We start from the raw sequence: 21,941 nt of genomic DNA on the forward strand, positions 1-21,941 counted from the left end.
ACATTCAAAAGTGACCAAAAGATCAGCCAAAAAGCATTGGTACTGAGATGTGGTCTGTGGTCCCCACCTGCAGAACCACTCCTTTATTGAGTGTTTCTTGATAATTACCAATAATTTCCATCTGCTGTCTGTTCCATTTGCACAACAGCATGTGAAATTGATTGTCAGTGTTGCTTCCTAAGTGGACAGTTTGATTTCAAAGAAGTTTAATTTACTTGGAGATATATTCTGTTGTTTAAGTGTTCCCTTTATTTTTTTGAGCAGTGTACTATATGTGTGGACTGTGGGGACCACCATACTATATATGTGGGGCAGTGGGATACCTTCATACTATATATATAAAAATAAAATAAACCGTGGGGACCATCATATGGGGGCTGTGGGACCACCATATTCCATATAGGGAGCTGTAGGGACATGATACTATGTATCCTGGGGATGCGGTATCATCATACTATATACAGTGGGGCAAAAAAGTATTTAGTCAGTCAGCAATAGTGCAATTTCCACCACTTAAAAAGATGAGAGGCGTCTGTAATTTACATCATAGATAGACCTCAACTATGGGAGACAAACTGAGAAAAAAAAATCCAGAAAATCACAGTCTGTTTTTTTAACATTTTATTTGCATATTATGGTGGAAAATAAGTATTTGGTCAGAAACAAAATTTCATCTCAATACTTTGTAATATATCCTTTGTTGGCAATGACAGAGGTCAAACGTTTTCTGTAAGTCTTCACAAGGTTGCCACACACTGTTGTTGGTATGTTGGCCCATTCCTCCATGCAGATATCCTCTAGATCAGTGATGTTTTTGGCTTTTTGCTTGGCAACACGGACTTTCAACTCCCTCCAAAGGTTTTCTATAGGGTTGAGATCTGGAGACTGGCTAGGCCACTCCAGGACCTTCAAATGCTTCTTACGAAGCCACTCCTTCGTTGCCCTGGCGGTGTGCTTTGAATCATTGTCATGGTGAAAGACCCAGCCACGTTTCATCTTCAATGCCCTTGCTGATGGAAGGAGGTTTGCACTCAAAATCTCATGATACATGGCCCCATTCATTCTTTCATGTACCCGGATCAGTCGTCCTGGCCCCTTTGCAGAGAAACAGCCCCAAAGCATGATGTTTCCACCACCATGCTTTACAGTAGGTATGGTGTTTGATGGATGCAACTCAGTATTCTTTTTCCTCCAAACACGACAAGTTGTGTTTCTACCAAACAGTTCCAGTTTGGTTTCATCAGACCATAGGACATTCTCCCAAAACTCCTCTGGATCATCCAAATGCTCTCTAGCAAACTTCAGACGGGCCCGGACATGTACTGGCTTAAGCAGTGGGACACGTCTGGCACTGCAGGATCTGAGTCCATGGTGGCGTAGTGTGTTACTTATGGTAGGCCTTGTTACATTGGTCCCAGCTCTCTGCAGTTCATTCACTAGGTCCCCCCGCGTGGTTCTGGGATTTTTGCTCACCGTTCTTGTGATCATTCTGACCCCACGGGGTGGGATTTTGCGTGGAGCCCCAGATCGAGGGAGATTATCAGTGGTCTTGTATGTCTTCCATTTTCTAATTATTGCTCCCACTGTTGATTTCTTCACTCCAGCTGGTTGGCTATTGCAGATTCAGTCTTCCCAGCCTGGTGCAGGGCTACAATTTTGTTTCTGGTGTCCTTTGACAGCTCTTTGGTCTTCACCATAGTGGAGTTTGGAGTCAGACTGTTTGAGGGTGTGCACAGGTGTCTTTTTATACTGATAACAAGTTTAAACAGGTGCCATTACTACAAGTAATGAGTGGAGGAAAGAGGAGACTCTTAAAGAAGAAGTTACAGGTCTGTGAGAGCCAGAAATCTTGATTGTTTGTTTCTGACCAAATACTTATTTTCCACCATAATATGCAAATAAAATGTTAAAAAAACAGACAATGTGATTTTCTGGATTTTTTTTTTCTCAATTTGTCTCCCATAGTTGAGGTCTACCTATGATGTAAATTACAGACGCCTCTCATCTTTTTAAAGGGAACCTGTCACCCCGAAAATCGCGGGTGAGGTAATCCCACCGGCATCAGGGGCTTATCTGCAGCATTCTATAATGCTGTAGATAAGCCCCCGATGTTACCTGAAAAAGGAGAAAAAGACGTTAGATTATACTCACCCAGGGGCGGTCCCGCTGCTGGTCTGGTCAGATGGGCGTCTCCGGTCCGCTGCGGCGCCTCCTATCTTCTTTCCATGACGTCCTCTTCTGATCTTCGGCCACGGCTCCGGCGCAGGCGTACTTTGCTCTGCCCTGTTGAGGGCAGACAAAGTACTGCAGTGCGCAGGCGCCGAGCCTCTGACCTTTCCGGCGCCTGCGCACTGCTGTACTATCCTCTGCCCTCAACAGGGCAGAGCAAAGTACGCCTGCGCCGGAGCCGTGGCTGAAGATCAGAAGAGGACGTCATGGAAAGAAGATGGGAGGCGACGCAGCGGACCGGAGACGCCCATCTGACCAGACCAGCAGCGGGACCGCCCCTGGGTGAGTATAATCTAACGTCTTTTTCTCCTTTTTCAGGTAACATCGGGGGCTTATCTACAGCATTATAGAATGCTGTAAATAAGCCCCTGATGCCGGTGGGATTACCTCACCCCCGATTTTCGGGGTGACAGGTTCCCTTTAAGTGGTGGAACTTGCACTATTGCTGACTGACTAAATACTTTTTTGCCCCACTGTATAGGAAGCTGTGAGGTACATAATATCGCAATTAGAGAGCTGGAGGGGAACATCATACTATATATAGGGGGGTTTTGGAGACATATTATTTGTGGAGCCATAGAGGTGATGTTTTGTGTATCCTGACTCCTTTTAGCTGTGGAGGTGATGACCTGCGCGTCCTGACTCCTTTTAGCCGTGGAGACGATGTCCTGCGCGTCCTGACTCCTTTTAGCTGTGGAGGCGATGCTCTGCGCATCCTGGCACTACACAATAATGTGGAAATCGCTGTATATTTGTGTCAGTTTGTGCAACGCTGCAGTCCAACAATGTAGTCCTTCATCAGACAAAGATAGAAACTAAGCAGAGCTGCTGCTGAGGGAGCGGGGACTGCGCTCAGTGTGAATGGCTCCTATGTCTGATGAAGGGCTGCGTCGCACCCGGGATATCCTAGACTGCCACGAATACAGCATTTTCCCCATTACTAAGGAGTGCTAGATTATTGTATCAGTTACAGGTTGGACCCTAATCAGTAGCGTGATGCTGTGCATAGGGGAGCTGTACTGGGGGAGACTCGGGACATTATTAAAGGGAACCTGTCACCCCGAAAATCGCGGGTGAGGTAAGCCCACCGGCATCAGGAGCTTATCTACAGCATTCTGTAATGCTGTAGATAAGCCCCCGATGTTAACTGAAAGAGGAGAAAAAGACGTTATATTATACTTACCCAGGGGCGGTCCCGCTGCTGGTCAGGTCAGATGGGCGTCTCCGGTCCGCTGCGGCGCCTCCTATCTTCATTACAAGACGTCCTCTTCTGATCTTCAGCCACGGCTCCGGCGCAGGCGTACTTTGCTCTGCCCTGTTGAGGGCAGACAAAGTACTGCAGTGCGCAGGCGCCGGGCCTCTGACCTTTCCGGCGCCTGCGCACTGCAGTACTATCCTCTGCCCTCAAGAGGGCAGAGCAAAGTACGCCTGCGCCGGAGCCGTGGCTGAAGATCAGAAGAGGACGTCATGGAAAGAAGATGGGAGGCGCCGCAGCGGACCGGAGACGCCCATCTGACCTGACCAGCAGCGGGACCGCCCCTGGGTAAGTATAATATAACGTCTTTTTCTCCTCTTTCAGTTAACATCGGGGGCTTATCTACAGCATTACAGAATGCTGTAGATAAGCCCCTGATGCCGGTAGGCTTACCTCACCCGCGATTTTTGGGGTGACAGGTTCCCTTTAAATGTAAAGTGGCCACTTATTGTTATAGGGGAACTCAGGTTACTGTGACTATCAAAGGGGCACACAGGACAATATTACTTTCTAGGGGGCCAAAATATGGACACTGTTTTCTAGGGCACTTGCACCTGGCATTGCTATATTATAGAGGGGTGCCTTAGAATTTAGAGAGCACAGAGAACCACACAGCAGGGGCAGTAATAGGGACACAGACGGCAGCAGCGGCTCAGTAGTGGGGTATCAGGTGCAGTAATAGGGACACATAGGGCAGCAGCGGCTCAGTATTGGGGTATGAGCAGGATGAGGAGTTTGTGCAGGTTGGGAACAGATGGTGATGGGGCTGGAATATGAGAAGTGAAATGTGTCTTTGTTGTATTTTCTGCAGCCGAGTCGTTGCTGAAAGAAGTTGTCATGTCGGTCTGGGCCAGATGGAAAATCGACGACTCCATCATAAAGAAAGTCAGCGGTAAGTCATTATCTGTAACTGTGCTGTGATCTCTTATATGTTCTGTAGGGCTGGTATCTACCACTGACCATATGGCGGTAATATCCATGTTGGTCGTTATATAGAGATTATCTTCAGTAACAGCGCGGTCATCTGCTGAGGTTCTCCTACACTATTAGGGCGCATCACCCAGTTGTAATCAAGGTTACCTGGTTAGGGGCCCACTCAGAAGCTTCGCCCCCCTGAGCCAGAACCCTAGCTACGGCACTGACCCTAATCGAGCCCCAATTGTGATACTCTGCATTTCATGATTATTTACAGTCGTGGCTGCAATGCTCTGCAGGTCTTGACTCCAGGATGCCAGGAGCTCGGGGGTTAAGGATCACATCTAGTGTGGGATATGGGCGAGGGTGATCAGCAGACCATCTATAACCCTGAAAGAAACTTATGTGCTCCAAACAAATAAAGTTGCACTCTGTAGCGCTATAGCATGTAATCATGACATTAGAATTGCATTACTGCTCTAGATAATAAGAAAACATGGAGATGCTTAGCACATAATTTGGCCAATTCAGGCGTGCCCAGCAGCCAACGACAAGGCGATCTCTGGTTGCTGGGAACCTATCTAATGTGAACTGTCTCCTAGGCTGAAGCCTGCATTTATGGGTAGGATCCTGCTGTAATTAAAACCGTAAATAACTACAAATAACAAAAGACCTGTACACACTCAGAGTGCCACTTTGTTAGTTTGAGATGGCTACTCTTAGTTTGCACCTGTACACACCAGTTTTCTGTTTGGGGTCAGTCTTTTGTTACTTATGTGCTCCAGGCCCCTCTTGTATACCTGAGCTCATAGGGAGATCCTGATATTAACCTCTTCCCTGCTCAGCTGCAGATGGAGAAAGTTCTGGACAAAGTCACAAAAATACTTTATTACAGTTAGAAAAGCTGATAACAGAGCGCTCACCCCCGCCCCCACCGAACTGGGCCCCCTGTGCCAGACAGGGCATTCTGTGAGTTGTAGTTCTGAATGTCTACTGCAAGACTCATCTACCGGTCAGGCCATGCTGGGATTTGTAGTTCTTTAGTGTTCTGTTTCACATACTACTACCAGTCTCTTCTACCAATGGCTACCGCTATTATCCACCAGTCGGGACATGCTGGTAGTTGTAGTTCTGCTATGTCCTCCTATACAGTCTACTGCAGCAGCTCTAAAAATTCATTACCAGTCAGGGCATGCTGGGAGTTGTAGTTCTGTCGTGTTCTCTAATATGGCCTGTTGTCAGCTCATCTACCAGCGGCTCCCTCTCCTCTCCACTAGCCAGGTCGTGCTGGGAGTTGTAGTTTCTGCTAACACTTGCTCATTCTGATTTAACTTTTTGGCCACGATGATGTTCTCATACTCGGCCTCCACCTGCAGCAATGAGTCCATCAGGAGCCGACTGCCCAGCTCTGCAGCAAGTATCTTATGCCGCCTGATGCTGGAGAGAGCGTCCGCCAATTCTATTGCTTCCTCCACTGGCAGAGAAGCTTCCGGACTACTGGACTCGGGATCACTATGGGGGTCATCATCCTCACAGACATCGGCACTGTTGAAGCATTCAAGGTTTTCATCGATATTTTCTAAGTCCAGAGTCACATTGGCTGCTTCACCAAGTTGGTTGAGAATAGCAAGAGAGCGGGCGACATCCTCGTCGTCATCATGGCCGACATTCAATGTGGGCACAAAGCCGCTCAGCAGGAAGCCCTGAGTGATGGTCTCCGGTTTTACATCATCCCATGCAGTCTTCACCCAGCTCAATGCGTCTGTCACAGTGATGTCCTCCGCAAGCTCCTGCACTGGCCGGGTGTCATCCAACCGGGCCAGCAGGGAGCGCAGCAGCTTCTTCCGATAATGGATTTTGAAGGCGCGGACCACACCCTGGTGCATTGGTGGCAGCCATGATGTACCGCGTGCCGGGAGGAGCCTCACCTCCACGTGTGGTAGCTTTTTGGCATCATGGCAGGGAGCACTGTCTACAAAGAGTACAATTTTTCGATCTTGCAACTGCATTTTCTCATTCAGTGTTTCTAGAAATGAACGATAGATCTCGGAGGTCATCCATGCCCTCCGGTTAGTGTGCTGCCAAATCCCCAGAGAGGACTCATCCATCCTGCGAGCACATCCTGGAGGATCATCAGTGTGCACCACAAGGGCCGGCTCTTTATCTCCACACAGGTTGGCACACAATGCCACGGTCAGCCTGTGTCCTGCTCCGCTCCCGTCCTTGCACTGGGCACTTTTCCCCTGTAATGTCATATCTGGGATGTCTTTGAAGAGGAGGCCAGTTTCCTCCATGTTGTAGATGTCACTGTCGGTGTAGCCTGCTGTTGTGACCTGCAGCCATTCCTTCCAGGCTACTCGGTCCTCGTTCCTCATCCCTATTCTGGCGCCAGAAATGGGATGTAAAATGATGTTGTGTCGCGTCCGGAACTTGTTCAGCCAGCCATTACTGGCATGGAAGTGGTGGAGGCCCAGCTGGGAGGCAATCTGCAGGGCCTTCTCCTGCAACATGGGGCCACTTATGGGGAAGTGTGCAGCGCGAGCGTGGTAGAGCCAGGCTAGCACCGCCTTGTTCACATCCTCATACGGCTGCCAACGGCGTCTCTTTGAGTTCTCGTTCACATTCTCCTGCCATTGCCGCAGGTAATGCGCCTTGTTGGCCAAAGTGGCCTGGATCTGGGTCTTACTGCAGTGAAACTCTCTGGCCAGGTCCCGCTGGGATCGACCCGCCTCATTCTCCTTGATTACAGAGATCCGATCACGTAGGGTTAAGATGCATAGTTTCCTCTTGGTCCCAGAGGTCGCCATGTTGGCTGCTCGCCCCTGAAACACAAGTAATACAATGACATTACACGGTCACTTATCCACTGTGCCTGCCTCTGTTCTCCAGTGGTTACCTGCTCTCGCTTGTAGTGTGGTGTGACAAAAATATTGTCGAAGGCCAGCACAAATTAGTGCGCTGTGCCAATATACAAGTATAGGTAGAGAAACTGTAGGGGAACAAAAGCGGACAAGACCCTTTTGGGTATAAAGAAAGTAAAAGGAAGGTGCTCACCTGAGCAGGCTGTGTGCAGGCACAACTGCTATGAACACCTGAAGATATTAGGTGCTGCTGCCTCGTGGGTGGTGACGAGCTCCTCTAGGATAGATGGCCGATTTGGATGATAACACGATATTAGCGGTATCTATCATGTGAAACGCGCGTCGGGGTCCTGCCATACAGTACCTCCTGCCTGCCTCAGCTTCTTCCACTTGTGGTAAGTGATGTCCTCCCTAACCCTGTATTTACTACCACTTCACTTGATTTATTATTAGATCTACAGGCTGGTATCTGGCTATCCTAACCTGGAGCACAACGCTCACACATGTTAATAGAAGTTATGTGCCTGTTTATTTGCTTTTGGCTGGCTATTGTCTGTTTCTCTTTGAGGGTATGTCCCCACGGTCAGTAAACGCTGCAGGTTGGATGTTGCGTACCTCTGTAACATCTATATGTTACAGCATAGTGGATGGGATTTCAAGACATCTCATCTCCACTATGCATGCACCGATGCCTGCGGCTTACCTGCAGAGATGGACATGCAGTGCATCTTTCCAGACCGCAGCATGTCAATTTATCTTGCGGAGACGCGAGCCTCAGCAAGATAAATGTCACCTGTACCAATTTATTGGATACGATGATTCTGCACAGTTCAAAGAACACATACAGATTCACCTGCGTTCAAAAACCGGCAGCGGACATGTGCTGCGTCCAAAGTGTCCGCAGCATTTCCGCAACTCCATGCCGCGGGTAAAACGCATGCGGAATTCGCATGCTTTTTCTTGCAAAACACTAGCATTTTGCAAGCATTTTTAGCTTGCAGAATGCTTGCGTTTCCAAAGCGATTTGAAGCATGACAGAACATGCCCGTCATTGGATGTTAAGGGGTTAACCTATTTATTCCGCATTCTCCTGTGTGTACGCTCTGCAGTAATGAAGAATCCTTAGGACCAAGATGGGTTGAATGGTTTTTATTTCCACAACGCGTTTCATCACTGGACTAGCGTTTTTTCAAGTGAAAAAACCTGGTGCAATTGTTTGTTTTTTTTACTTTCAAAACGCGTGGAAATAAAAACCATTCAACCCATCTTGGTCCTAAGGATTCTTCATTACAGCAGCCTGATAACGTGTTATTGTCCAAAGTGGTCAACTATACGAGTATACACAGACACTTTCCACAGCACTGAACACTTAAAGGGGTTTTCCACATGGAAGAAGTGGTCGCCAAGGACTTTATAACGTGTAAAACAACAGGGCAGGTGCTTGCCCTCACCGGGTCCAGCGCTGCCTCTCAACCACTGCTCCGGTCCAGTGTACAGCTTACACCACCGCAGCAGGGGATGAGATTCGGTGCTGGGCCCGGGAATGCCGACCACCTGCTTTGTTGGATATTTTACAAAAGCATAAAAGGGTTTTATGTTTCTTGTGTGTGGAGTACAAAAGGTGACAGAGGGAATATGTCATCAAAAATGGCTCCTTGTATAAATCAGCTTTTACTGGGTTTGGATTATTTTTTATTTTAGTAATATTTTGCCTCTGACAATCTGTATCAAAAATCTAAATAAATGCAAAATGTAGTAATCGTCATCACACTGAGGTGTCCTGTAATCGCACTGACCGATGTGTCAGGAAATTCACATGTACATTAGCACCAATGGGCGGACTCAGAGCCTGTTGTAATGGCGCATCTAATGATCGTGTGACGGTAAGGGAGAAAGTGAGTTGTGGTTGTGAATGGTGGATCCTGGAGTATCAGCCATGTATAGTGGTATCAACCATTGTACAGGAGGAGAGCTGTGATATCGCCTATTGTGAATGCTGGATCCTGTGTTATCAGCTGTATATAGAGGAGTTATCATTGTACAGGAGGAGGAGGAGGTGAGCTGTGACATCACCTATTATGAATGGTGGATCCTGTGCTATCTACTGTACATAAAGCATTTATCCATCATTGTACAGGAGGAGGAGGAGGTGAGCTGTGACATCACCTATTATGAATGGTGGATCCTGTGCTATCTACTGTACATAAAGCATTTATCCATCATTGTACAGGAAGAGGAGGAGGTGAGCTGTGACATCACCTATTATGAATGGTGGATCCTGTGCTATCTACTGTACATAAAGCATTTATCCATCATTGTACAGGAGGAGGAGGAGGTGAGCTGTGACATCACCTATTGTGAATGCTGGATCCTGTGTTATCAGCTGTACATAGTGGTGCTACATGCCATTGTCATCCTGTCTGTGATGATAATTAGACTTCTGAACACTCTTCCTGAAAGAACAGGAATTATATCTAAGCCTCAGTGGCCAATGTGAAAATTGATGTTTTTTTTTAAGCAGATCACCATATGACAAAAAATGCACAACTTAAAAAAAATACATGTTACACAAGAAGCTGATTTATAGATAGACCCAGTATGCTCCATCTCTTATCCGAGTATATCGCTCTCCTTCTCCGATCCCAGTATGTCCCCATTTCTTTTTTTCTGATCCCAGTATGCTCCCCTCCTTCTCAGATCCCAGTATGTCCCCCCCTTTTCTTTTTCTTTGATCCCAGTATGACCCTTTCCTCCTTCTATGATTCTAGTATGATCCTCTCTTCCTTCCCTCATCCCAGTATACACCTCTTCTTCTGATCCCAGTATGCCCCTCTCCTCCTTCTTTGATCCCAGTATGCCCCTCTCCTCCTTCTTTGATCCCAGTATGACCCTTTCCTCCTTCTTTGATCCCAGTATGCCCCTCTCCTCCTTCTTTGATCCCAGTATGACCCTTTCCTCCTTCTTTGATCCCAGTATGCCCCTCTCCTCCTTATTTGATCTCAGTATGACCCTTTCCTCCTTCTTTGATCCCAGTTTGCCCCTCTCCTCCTTCGTTGATCCCAGTATGCCCCTCTCCTCCTTCTTTGATCCCAGTATGCCCCTCTCCTCCTTCTTTGATCCCAGTATGCCCCTCTCCTCCTTCTTTGATCCCAGTATGCCCCTCTCCTCCTTCTTTGATCCCAGTTTGCCCCTCTCCTCCTTCTTTGATCCCAGTATGCCCCTCTCCTCCTTCTTTGATCCCAGTATGCCCCTCTCCTCCTTGTTTGATCCCAGTATGCCCCTCTCCTCCTTCTGTGATCCCAGTATGCCCCTCTCCTCCTTCTTTGATCCCAGTATGCCCCTCTCCTCCTTCTTTGATCCCAGTATGCCCCTCTCCTCCTTCTTTGATCCCAGTTTGCCCCTCACCTTTTCTCCTTTGGTCCCAGTATGCCCCTCTCCTCCTTCTTTGATCCCAGTATGCCCCTCTCCTCCTTCTTTGATCCCAGTATGCCCCTCTCCTCCTTCTTTGATCCCAGTATGCCCCTCTCCTCCTTCTCTGATCCCAGTTTGCCCCTCACCTTTTCTCCTTTGGTCCCAGTATGCCCCTCTCCTCCTTCTTTGATCCCAGTATGCCCCTCTCCTCCTTCTTTGATCCCAGTATGCCCCTCTCCTCCTTCTTTGATCCCAGTATGCCCCTCTCCTCCTTCTCTGATCCCAGTTTGCCCCTCACCTTTTCTCCTTTGGTCCCAGTATGCCCCCCTTCCCTCTCCTTCTCGGTATCTCCCCCGGTCTTTGTCAGCCTCTCGTCCCTACTTACTTGCTTCCTTCCTTTATGTCGGGGTCCTGGTCTGTGTGTGATGACGCAGTGATCAGGTGGTCCCTGGTCATATGACCTCTCCTTGCTGTTCCGTCCTGTGCCTTCAGTGCAAGACTCTGGGGGAGGGGATTGGGAAGGTGGTCTGCACCATCCATGACGAGAATGGCTGTGTGGCGGGATGGTCGTTGTGGTGTGCAGCTTCCTCACTGCCTTCTGAGTTCTGACTCCATGCTGCTGTGACTGCTGCCTGTACACACCGCCTGGTCTCACCTGTATATTGCCTGTACACACCGCCTGGTCTCACCTGTATACTGCCTGTACACACCGCCTGGTCTCACCTGTATACTGCCTGTACACACCGCCTGGTCTCACCTGTATACTGCCTGTACACACCGCCTGGTCTAATCTGTATACTGCCTGTACACACCGCCCGGGACCTGTATACTGCCTGTACACACCGCCCGGTCTCACCTGTATACTGCCTGTACACACCGCCCGGTCTCACCTGTATACTGCCTGTACACACCGCCCGGTCTCACCTGTACACTGCCTGTACACACCGCCCGGTCTCACCTGTACACTGCCTGTACACACCGCCCGGTCTCACCTGTACACTGCCTGTACACACCGCCCGGTCTCACCTGTATACTGCCTGTACACACCGCCTGGTCTCACCTGTATACTGCCTGTACACACCGCCTGGTCTCACCTGTATACTGCCTGTACACACCGCCTGGTCTCACCTGTATACTGCCTGTACACACCGCCTGGTCTAATCTGTATACTGCCTGTACACACCGCCCGGTCTCACCTGTATACTGCCTGTACACACCGCCCGGTCTCACCTGTATACTGCCTGTACACACCGCCCGGTCTCACCTGTATACTGCCTGTACACACCGCCCGGTCTCACCTGTATACTGCCTGTACACACTGCCCGGTCTCACCTGTATACTGCCTGTACACACCGCCCGGTCTCACCTGTATACTGCCTGTACACACCGCCCGGTCTCACCTGTATACTGCCTGTACACACCGCCCGGTCTCACCTGTATACTGCCTGTACACACCGCCTGGTCTCACCTGTATACTGCCTGTACACACCGCCTGGTCTCACCTGTATACTGCCTGTACACACCGCCTGGTCTCACCTGTATACTGTCTGTACACCAGGGGTGTCAAACTGCATTCCTCGAGGGCTGCAAACAGGTCATGTTTTCAGGATTTCCTTGTACTGCACAGGTGATAGTTTAATCACCTACACACATAATGATTGCAGCACCTTGTGCAATGCTAAGGAAATCTTGAAAACACGCATGGTCTGCGGCCCTCGAGGAATGCAGTTTGACACCCCTGCTGTACACACCGCCTGGTCTCACCTGTATACTGCCTGTACACACCGCCTGGTCTCACCTGTATACTGCCTGTACACACCGCCTGGTCTCACCTGTATACTGCCTGTACACACCGCCTGGTCTCACCTGTATACTGCCTGTACACACCACCTGGTCTCACCTGTATACTGCCTGTACACACCGCCTGGTCTCACCTGTATACTGCCTGTACACACCACCTGGTCTCACTTGTATACTGCCTGTACACATCGCCTGGTCTCACCTGTATACTGCCTGTACACACCGCCTGGTCTCACCTGTATACTGCCTGTACACACCGCCTGGTCTCACCTGTATACTGCCTGTACACACCGCCTGGTCTCACCTGTATACTGCCTGTACACACCGTCTGGTCTCACCTGTATACTGCCTGTACACACCGCCTGGTCTCACCTGTATACTGCCTGTACACACCGCCTGGTCTCACCTGTATACTGCCTGTACACACCGCCTGGTCTCACCTGTATACTGCCTGTACACACCGCCTGGTCTCACCTGTATACTGTCTTTACACACCGCTTGGTCTCACCTGTATACTGCCTGTACACACCGCCTGGTCTCACCTGTATACTGCCTGTACACACCGCCTGGTCTCACCTGTATACTGCCTGTACACACCACCTGGTCTCACCTGTATACTGCCTGTACACACCGCCTGGTCTCACCTGTATACTGCCTGTACACACCGCTTGGTCTCACCTGTATACTGCCTGTACACACCGCCTGGTCTCACCTGTATACTGCCTGTACACACCGCCTGGTCTCACCTGTATACTGCCTGTACACACCGCCTGGTCTCACCTGTATACTGCCTGTACACACCGCCTGGTCTCACCTGTATACTGCCTGTACACACCGCCTGGTCTCACCTGTATACTGCCTGTACACACCGCCTGGTCTCACCTGTATACTGCCTGTACACACCGCCTGGTCTAATCTGTATACTGCCTGTACACACCGCCCGGTCTCACCTGTATACTGCCTGTACACACCGCCCGGTCTCACCTGTATACTGCCTGTACACACCGCCCGGTCTCACCTGTATACTGCCTGTACACACCGCCCGGTCTCACCTGTATACTGCCTGTACACACTGCCCGGTCTCACCTGTATACTGCCTGTACACACCGCCCGGTCTCACCTGTATACTGCCTGTACACACCGCCCGGTCTCACCTGTATACTGCCTGTACACACCGCCTGGTCTCACCTGTATACTGCCTGTACACACCGCCTGGTCTCACCTGTATACTGCCTGTACACACCGCCTGGTCTCACCTGTATACTGCCTGTACACACCGCCTGGTCTCACCTGTATACTGTCTGTACACCAGGGGTGTCAAACTGCATTCCTCGAGGGCTGCAAACAGGTCATGTTTTCAGGATTTCCTTGTACTGCACAGGTGATAGTTTAATCACCTACACACATAATGATTGCAGCACCTTGTGCAATGCTAAGGAAATCTTGAAAACACGCATGGTCTGCGGCCCTCGAGGAATGCAGTTTGACACCCCTGCTGTACACACCGCCTGGTCTCACCTGTATACTGCCTGTACACACCGCCTGGTCTCACCTGTATACTGCCTGTACACACCGCCTGGTCTCACCTGTATACTGCCTGTACACACCGCCTGGTCTCACCTGTATACTGCCTGTACACACCGTCTGGTCTCACATGTATACTGCCTGTACACACCGCCTGGTCTCACCTGTATACTGCCTGTACACACCGCCTGGTCTCACCTGTATACTGCCTGTACACACCGCCTGGTCTCACCTGTATACTGCCTGTACACACCGCCTGGTCTCACCTGTATACTGTCTTTACACACCGCTTGGTCTCACCTGTATACTGCCTGTACACACCGCCTGGTCTCACCTGTATACTGCCTGTACACACCGCCTGGTCTCACCTGTATACTGCCTGTACACACCACCTGGTCTCACCTGTATACTGCCTGTACACACCGCCTGGTCTCACCTGTATACTGCCTGTACACACCGCCTGGTCTCACCTGTATACTGCCTGTACACACCGCTTGGTCTCACCTGTATACTGCCTGTACACACCGCCTGGTCTCACCTGTATACTGCCTGTACACACCGCCTGGTCTCACCTGTATACTGCCTGTACACACCGCCTGGTCTCACCTGTATACTGCCTGTACACACCGCCTGGTCTCACCTGTATACTGCCTGTACACACCGCCTGGTCTCACCTGTATACTGCCTGTACACACCGCCTGGTCTCACCTGTATACTGCCTGTACACACCGCCTGGTCTCACCTGTATACTGCCTGTACACACCGCCTGGTCTCACCTGTATACTGTCTGTACACACCGCTTGGTCTCACCTGTATACTGCCTGTACACACCGCCTGGTCTCACCTGTATACTGCCTGTACACACCGCCTGGTCTCACCTGTATACTGCCTGTACACACCGCCTGGTCTCACCTGTATACTGCCTGTACACACCGCCTGGTCTCACCTGTATACTGCCTGTACACACCGCTTGGTCTCACCTGTATACTGCCTGTACACACCGCCTGCTCTCACCTGTATACTGCCTGTACACACCGCCTGGTCTCACCTGTATACTGCCTGTACACACCGCCTGGTCTCACCTGTATACTGCCTGTACACACCGCCTGGTCTCACCTGTAGACTGCCTGTACACACCGCCTGGTCTCACCTGTATACTGCCTGTACACACCGCCTGGTCTCACCTGTATACTGCCTGTACACACCGCCTGGTCTCACCTGTATACTGCCTGTACACACCGCCTGGTCTCACTTGTATACTGCCTGTACACACCGCCTGGTCTCTGGAGTGCCGAAGCCAGAGCAGGGTTTTAACCTGCGAGACTCGGACGTATTTCTCGCAAGTGAGAAGGAGCCCTTAGAGTGAGGAATTTGCAACTTGGTAATGATTTGAAGCTGCAAGTTTGTTTTAAAGGTACCGTCACACTTAGCGACGCTGCAGCGATACCGACAACGATCCGGATCGCTGCAGCGTCGCTGTTTGGTCGCTGGAGAGCTGTCACACAGACCGCTCTCCAGCGACCAACGATCCCGAGGTCCCCGGTAACCAGGGTAAACATCGGGTAACTAAGCGCAGGGCCGCGCTTAGTAACCCGATGTTTACCCTGGTTACCAGCGTAAAAAAACAAACAGTACATACTTACATTCAGCTGTCTGTCCCTTGCCGTCTGGTTCCTGCACTGACTGCTGGCCGTAAAGTGAAAGTGAAAGCACAGCACAGCAGTGAGTCACACAGCGGTGACTCACCGCTGTGGCTGTGCTCTGCTTTCACTTTACGGCCAGCAGTCAGTGCAGGAACCAGACGGCAAGGGACAGACAGCTGAATGTAAGTATGTACTGTTTGTTTTTTTACGCTGGTAACCAGGGTAAACATCGGGTTACTAAGCGCGGCCCTGCGCTTAGTTACCCGATGTTTACCCTGGTTACCAGTGAAGACATCGCTGAATCGGTGTCACACACGCCGATTCAGCGATGTCTGCGGGGAGTCCAGCGACCAAATAAAGTTCTGGACTTTCTTCCCCGACCAGCGACAGCACAGCAGGGGCCTGATCGTTGCTGCTTGTCACACTGGACGATATCGCTAGCCAGGACGCTGCAACGTCACGGATCGCTAGCGATATCGTCTAGTGTGACAGTACCTTAAGAGATAAAGGGGTTGTCTGGCCTTCGGCTACAAGTCTGCAGTCTCTCTATGTCACTTCAGAATTGTGAATCCTAACATCGCACGCACTGCGCACTGTGGGGATTCTCTAGCGCTGGGAGGGGCAGTCACGTGACTTCATGTACAGTACAGGCCAAAAGTTTGGACACACCTTCTCATTTAAAGATTTTTCTGTATTTTTATGACTATGAAAATGGTACATTCACACTGAAGGCATCAAAACTATGAACTAACACATGTGGAATTATATACTTAACAAAAAAGTGTGAAACAACTGAAAATATGTCATATATTCTAGGTTCTTCAAAGATATCCCAATTTTTCATACTGACTGACCTTCATTTCTTAAAGTAATGATGGCCACTCATTTTTCTTTACTTAGCTGCTTTTTTCTTGCTATAATACAAATTCTAACAGTCTATTCAGTAGGACTATCAGCTGTGTATCCACCAGACATCTGCACAACACAACTGATGGTCCCAACCCCATTTATAAGGCAAGAAATTCCACTTATTAAACATAGTGCTTATTGACAGAGCACACCTGTGAAGTGAAAACCATTTCCGGTGACTACCTCTTGAAGCTCATCAAGAGAATGCCAAGAGTGTGCAAAGCAGTCATCAAAGCAAAAGGTGGCTACTTTGAAGAACCTAGAATATAAGACATAATTTCAGTTGTTTCACACTTTTTTATTAAGTATATAATTCCACATGTTAATTCATAGTTTTGATGCCTTCAGTGTGAATGTACAATTTTCATAGTCATGAAAATACAGAAAAATCTTTAACCACTTTCTGACATATGACGTACTATCCCGTCGAGGTGGAGTGGGCCTGTATGACCACCGACGGGATAGTACGTCTTATGCGATCGGCCACGCTCACGGCTGACTATCACAGCTGACATCCGGCACTATGTCACGGACCGCCCCTGGCACATTAACTCTCGGAACACCACGATTAAACGTGATTGCAGTGTTCCGGCGGTATAGGGAAGCATCGCGCAGGGAGGGGGCTCCCTGCGTGCTTCCCTGAGACCCTTGGAGCAACGCGATGTGCTCGCGTTGCTCCAAGGGTCTCCTACCTCCTTCTCCCTGCAGGCCCCGGATCCAAAATGGCCACGGGGCTGTTTCCAGGTCCTGCAGGGAGGTGGCTTACCAGAGCCTGAAGCAGTGCACGTCAGATTGCTGATCCGACACAGTGCTGTGCAAAGTGTCAGATCAGCAATCTGACCCTATAACATGATGAAAACATATAAAACTGCTTTATCAATTTTACAAAACGTGGAACGGTATAAACCCCCCCCGCCGTCCCCCCCCAAAAAAAAAAAAATAAATTCTTGAATAGCTGGTTTTTGGTCATTCTGCCTCACAAAAAATCAGAATAAAAAGCGATCAAAAAATGTCACATGCCCAAAAATGATACCAATAAAAACGTCAGCTCGGCTTACGAAGGCTGTATATGAATTTGCAACTCAGATCCGACAACTGTGGCCAGAGAGTTATTGCATCTTTAGACGCTCATAAGGCGTTCGATAGTGTGGAGTGGGGATATCTCTGGCAGGTGCTCCGGAGTATGGGGTTTGGACCGCAGTTCATATCCTGGATTCGACTGATGTACTCGATGCGGATGGCTAGGGTTAGGGTAAATGGGGAGTTATCACGGACCATACAACTGGCTAGAGGGACGAGACAGGGGTGTCCGCTTTCTCCTCTTTTGTTTGCTCTGGCTGTGGAACCACTGGCTGCTAAGCTTCGACGGTCTGATGAGGTGACTGGGTTTAAATATGGGATGATTGAAGAAAGGGTGGCGTTGTATGCGGATGACATTCTGCTATTTCTGGCTGACCCGGGTATGTCCTTGGAGGGAGCCATTGGGATTATTGAGCGTTTCGGATCGGTGTCGGGACTTAGGATTATTATTATTATTATTATTTATTATTATAGCGCCATTTATTCCATGGCGCTTTACATGTGAGGAGGGGTATACATAATAAAACAAGTACAATAATCTTGAAAAATACAAGTCACAACTGGTACAGGAGGAGAGAGGACCCTGCTCGCGAGGGCTCACAATCTACAAGGGATGGGTGAGGATACAGTAGGTGAGGGTAGAGCTGGCCGTGCAGCGGTTTGGTTAGGATAAACTGGAGTAAGTCTGTCTTGTTTAAGGTGGATGATGATGGTGGGGAGCCACTGGAGGATGGGCGACTGGAGGTGACTAGCCAATTTAAGTACCTTGGAATATGGGTATCTATGCCTGTTACTGACTATATACATAGAAATCTGACTCCAATCTTAGGTGTTCTTAAAGCGAAAGTGGATGCTTGGCTTAAACTGCATTTATCTGTGGTAGGTAGGGTGAATCTTATTAAAATGATTTTGATGCCAAAAATACTGTATATTCTTCATAATGCGCCAGTTTGGATACCACGCGGGAGATTTAGACAGATTAACTCTCTGTTCAGGAATTTGATATGGGGGAGACAGCATCCGCGTATCAAACTGGAGACACTTCAGCGACCCAAGGAAGATGGGGGATTGGCATTGCCTAACCCTGAAATATATTTTCTTGCAGCCCAGAGTCAGCATTTAAAAGGCTGGGCGCATGAAGGGTCATCTGGGGCGGTACAGCGGCTGATGGAAGTGGTGACAAAAAGAAGGCCAGTGGTACAATGTTTGGAGGATGGATCCCTGGGGGCTCTGGGGAAATTATACCCGACTGTGTTGTTGATACGCAGGCTGTGGGGTAGGCTGAGACATATACGGGGGGTCACGGATTTGACTAGATTCTCACCGCTATGGCATAACAGCAACTTACAGGAGTTTGAGGCATTGGGGGTACTGACAGAATGGCAGGTCAAAGGGATTCAGTACGTGTATCAAATAATTGAGCGAGGTGAATTGAAATCATTTTCCCAATTACAGGCGGAATTTGGTCTTGGGACTGTGGGGGAATTTCAGTATTTGCGGATGAGGCATGCTTTTGGAGCTCAGAGTAGAAACGGCGGTATTGGAATTCAGAGGGATATAGTACTGGAGTATGTGTGTAATGACGGGACGACTGGAGGGGTCATATCTACTTTGTATAAAGATCTGTTGCACACTTTCCTATTGGGGTTTCCAATGGAGAATGAGACTTGGGAGTCGGTGCTAGAATGGGTCCCACGATTGTCACTGAGCGAACCGTATAGACTGTCACAGCTCTATGTGATACACAGGGTTTATAAGTCACCGATGGTGCTATATAAGGCTGGTTTGTGTGATGATTCTGAATGCCCGAGGTGTAAACCTGCAGATGCTGATATACTCCATATGATGTGGACGTGTCCGAGACTGGCTGCTTTTTGGGTGGTAGTTTTGAGTCGTATGGAAGGTGCGTATGGATGTAAGGTGCCAAGGGATCCTATAGTGTGCTTGTTGGGATGTGTGGATGAGATTGGAGTGGATAACAACCTGAAGATAGCTATTGCCAGATTGTTATACATGGCTAGGAAGGTAATAGCTCGAAATTGGATTAGGGAAGAACCGCCGTCAAGAGGAGAGTAAATGTGTGTAAATGGGTTAGTAACTGGCTTAGTGATAGAAAGCAGAGGGTGGTTATAAATGGTATAGTCTCTAACTGGGTCGCTGTGACCAGTGGGGTACCGCAGGGGTCAGTATTGGGACCTGTTCTCTTCAACATATTCATTAATGATCTGGTAGAAGGTTTACACAGTAAAATATCGATATTTGCAGATGATACAAAACTATGTAAAGCAGTTAATACAAGAGAAGATAGTATTCTGCTACAGATGGATCTGGATAAGTTGGAAACTTGGGCTGAAAGGTGGCAGATGAGGTTTAACAATGATAAATGTAAGGTTATACACATGGGAAGAGGGAATCAATATCACCATTACACACTGAACGGGAAACCACTGGGTAAATCTGACAGGGAGAAGGACTTGGGGATCCTAGTTAATGATAAACTTACCTGGAGCAGCCAGTGCCAGGCAGCAGCTGCCAAGGCAAACAGGATCATGGGGTGCATTAAAAGAGGTCTGGATACACATGATGAGAGCATTATACTGCCTCTGTACAAATCCCTAGTTAGACCGCACATGGAGTACTGTGTCCAGTTTTGGGCACCGGTGCTCAGGAAGGATATAATGGAACTAGAGAGAGTACAAAGGAGGGCAACAAAATTAATAAAGGGGATGGGAGAACTACAATACCCAGATAGATTAGCGAAATTAGGATTATTTAGTCTAGAAAAAAGACGACTGAGGGGCGATCTAATAACCATGTATAAGTATATAAGGGGACAATACAAATATCTCGCTGAGGATCTGTTTATACCAAGGAAGGTGACGGGCACAAGGGGGCATTCTTTGCGTCTGGAGGAGAGAAGGTTTTTCCACCAACACAGAAGAGGATTCTTTACTGTTAGGGCAGTGAGAATCTGGAATTGCTTGCCTGAGGAGGTGGTGATGGCGAACTCAGTCGAGGGGTTCAAGAGAGGCCTGGATGTCTTCCTGGAGCAGAACAATATTGTATCATACAATTATTAGGTTCTGTAGAAGGACGTAGATCTGGGTATTTATTATGATGGAATATAGGCTGAACTGGATGGACAAATGTCTTTTTTCGGCCTTACTAACTATGTTACTATGTTACTATGTTAGAGTTCCTCCAGTATGTGAAGCAGGGCCTGACACTGGAAAAGGGGTTTTATAAAAAAAAGAGGGAAAATCGAAATGTTCAATAAAATGTGGTCTCCGTGGATTGCTATGGGATAGGGGTATTATAGAGGGAGAGTTAATTAAGGTTCCTAATTAATGGTAATGTTAAATGTGGCTTATATTATTGGCCGAGGGATTAGATAGTATATTGGTCTAATGATGGAAGTGCTAAGCAAGGTGAGCTGCTTTGTTGGGTGGGGTTGGGGGGTGGTGGGATTGAAGGGGAATGTTTGAAGGGGGGGGGAAGCTTTGTATTGAAAATGAGAATGCAACATGTCATTTATCTTGTTATTCTTAATAAAAATTTATTTGAATAAAAAAAAAAACGTCAGCTCGGCCTGCAAAAAATAAGACCTCACATGACTCTGTGGACTTAAGTAGGGAAAAATTATAGCTCTCAAAATGTGGAGACGCAAAAACTATTTTTTGCAATAAAAAGCGTCTTTTAGTGTGTGACAGCTGCCAATCATAAAAATCCGCTAAAAAAAACTGCTATGAAAGTAAATCAAACCCCCTTCATCACCCCCTCAGGGAAAAATAATACAATTTTAAAAATGTATATATTTCCATTTTCCCGTTAGGGTTAGGACTACGGTTAGGGTTTGGGCTAAAGTTAAGGTTAGGGTTGGGGCTAAAGTTAGGGTTAGGGTTTGGATTACATTTACCGTTGGGATTAGGGTTAGGGGTGTGTTTGGGTTAGGGTTTCAGTTAGAATTGGGGGTTTCCACTGTTTAGGAACATCAAGGGCTCTCCAAACGTGACATGGCGTCCGATCTCAATTCCAGCCAATCTGCGTTGAAAAAGTAAAACAGTGCTCCTTCCCTTCCAAGCTCTCCCATGCGCCCAAACAGGGGTTTACCCCATATGGGGTATCAGCGTACTCAGGACAAATTGGACAACAACTTTTGGGGTCCAATTTCTCTTGTTACACTTGGGAAAATAAAAATTTGGGGGCTAAAAAACCCTTTTTGTGAAAAAAAAGAATTTTAATTTTCACGGCTCTGCTTAATAAACTGTAGTGAAACACTTGAGGGTTTAAATCTCTCACAACACATCTAGATAA

At 48.4% G+C, this 21,941-nt stretch overlaps 1 protein-coding gene across 1 annotated transcript; it reads right to left on the bottom strand.

Annotated features, from left to right (window-relative positions):
• Window positions 1-5,266: 5,266 nt before the first annotated feature.
• LOC138662173 (tigger transposable element-derived protein 4-like) lies at window positions 5,267-11,248 on the bottom strand. Its single transcript, XM_069747428.1, has 2 exons — window positions 11,057-11,248; window positions 5,267-7,221 (listed from the first exon to the last, which is right to left on the bottom strand). The coding sequence occupies exon 2, from the start codon at window positions 7,204-7,206 to the stop codon at window positions 5,647-5,649; it is 1,560 nt and encodes a 519-aa protein (XP_069603529.1). The 5' UTR covers window positions 7,207-7,221; window positions 11,057-11,248; the 3' UTR covers window positions 5,267-5,646.
• Window positions 11,249-21,941: the final 10,693 nt, after the last annotated feature.

This window comes from Ranitomeya imitator, chromosome 2, assembly GCF_032444005.1.
Source record: "Ranitomeya imitator isolate aRanImi1 chromosome 2, aRanImi1.pri, whole genome shotgun sequence".
NCBI lineage: Eukaryota > Metazoa > Chordata > Amphibia > Anura > Dendrobatidae > Ranitomeya > Ranitomeya imitator.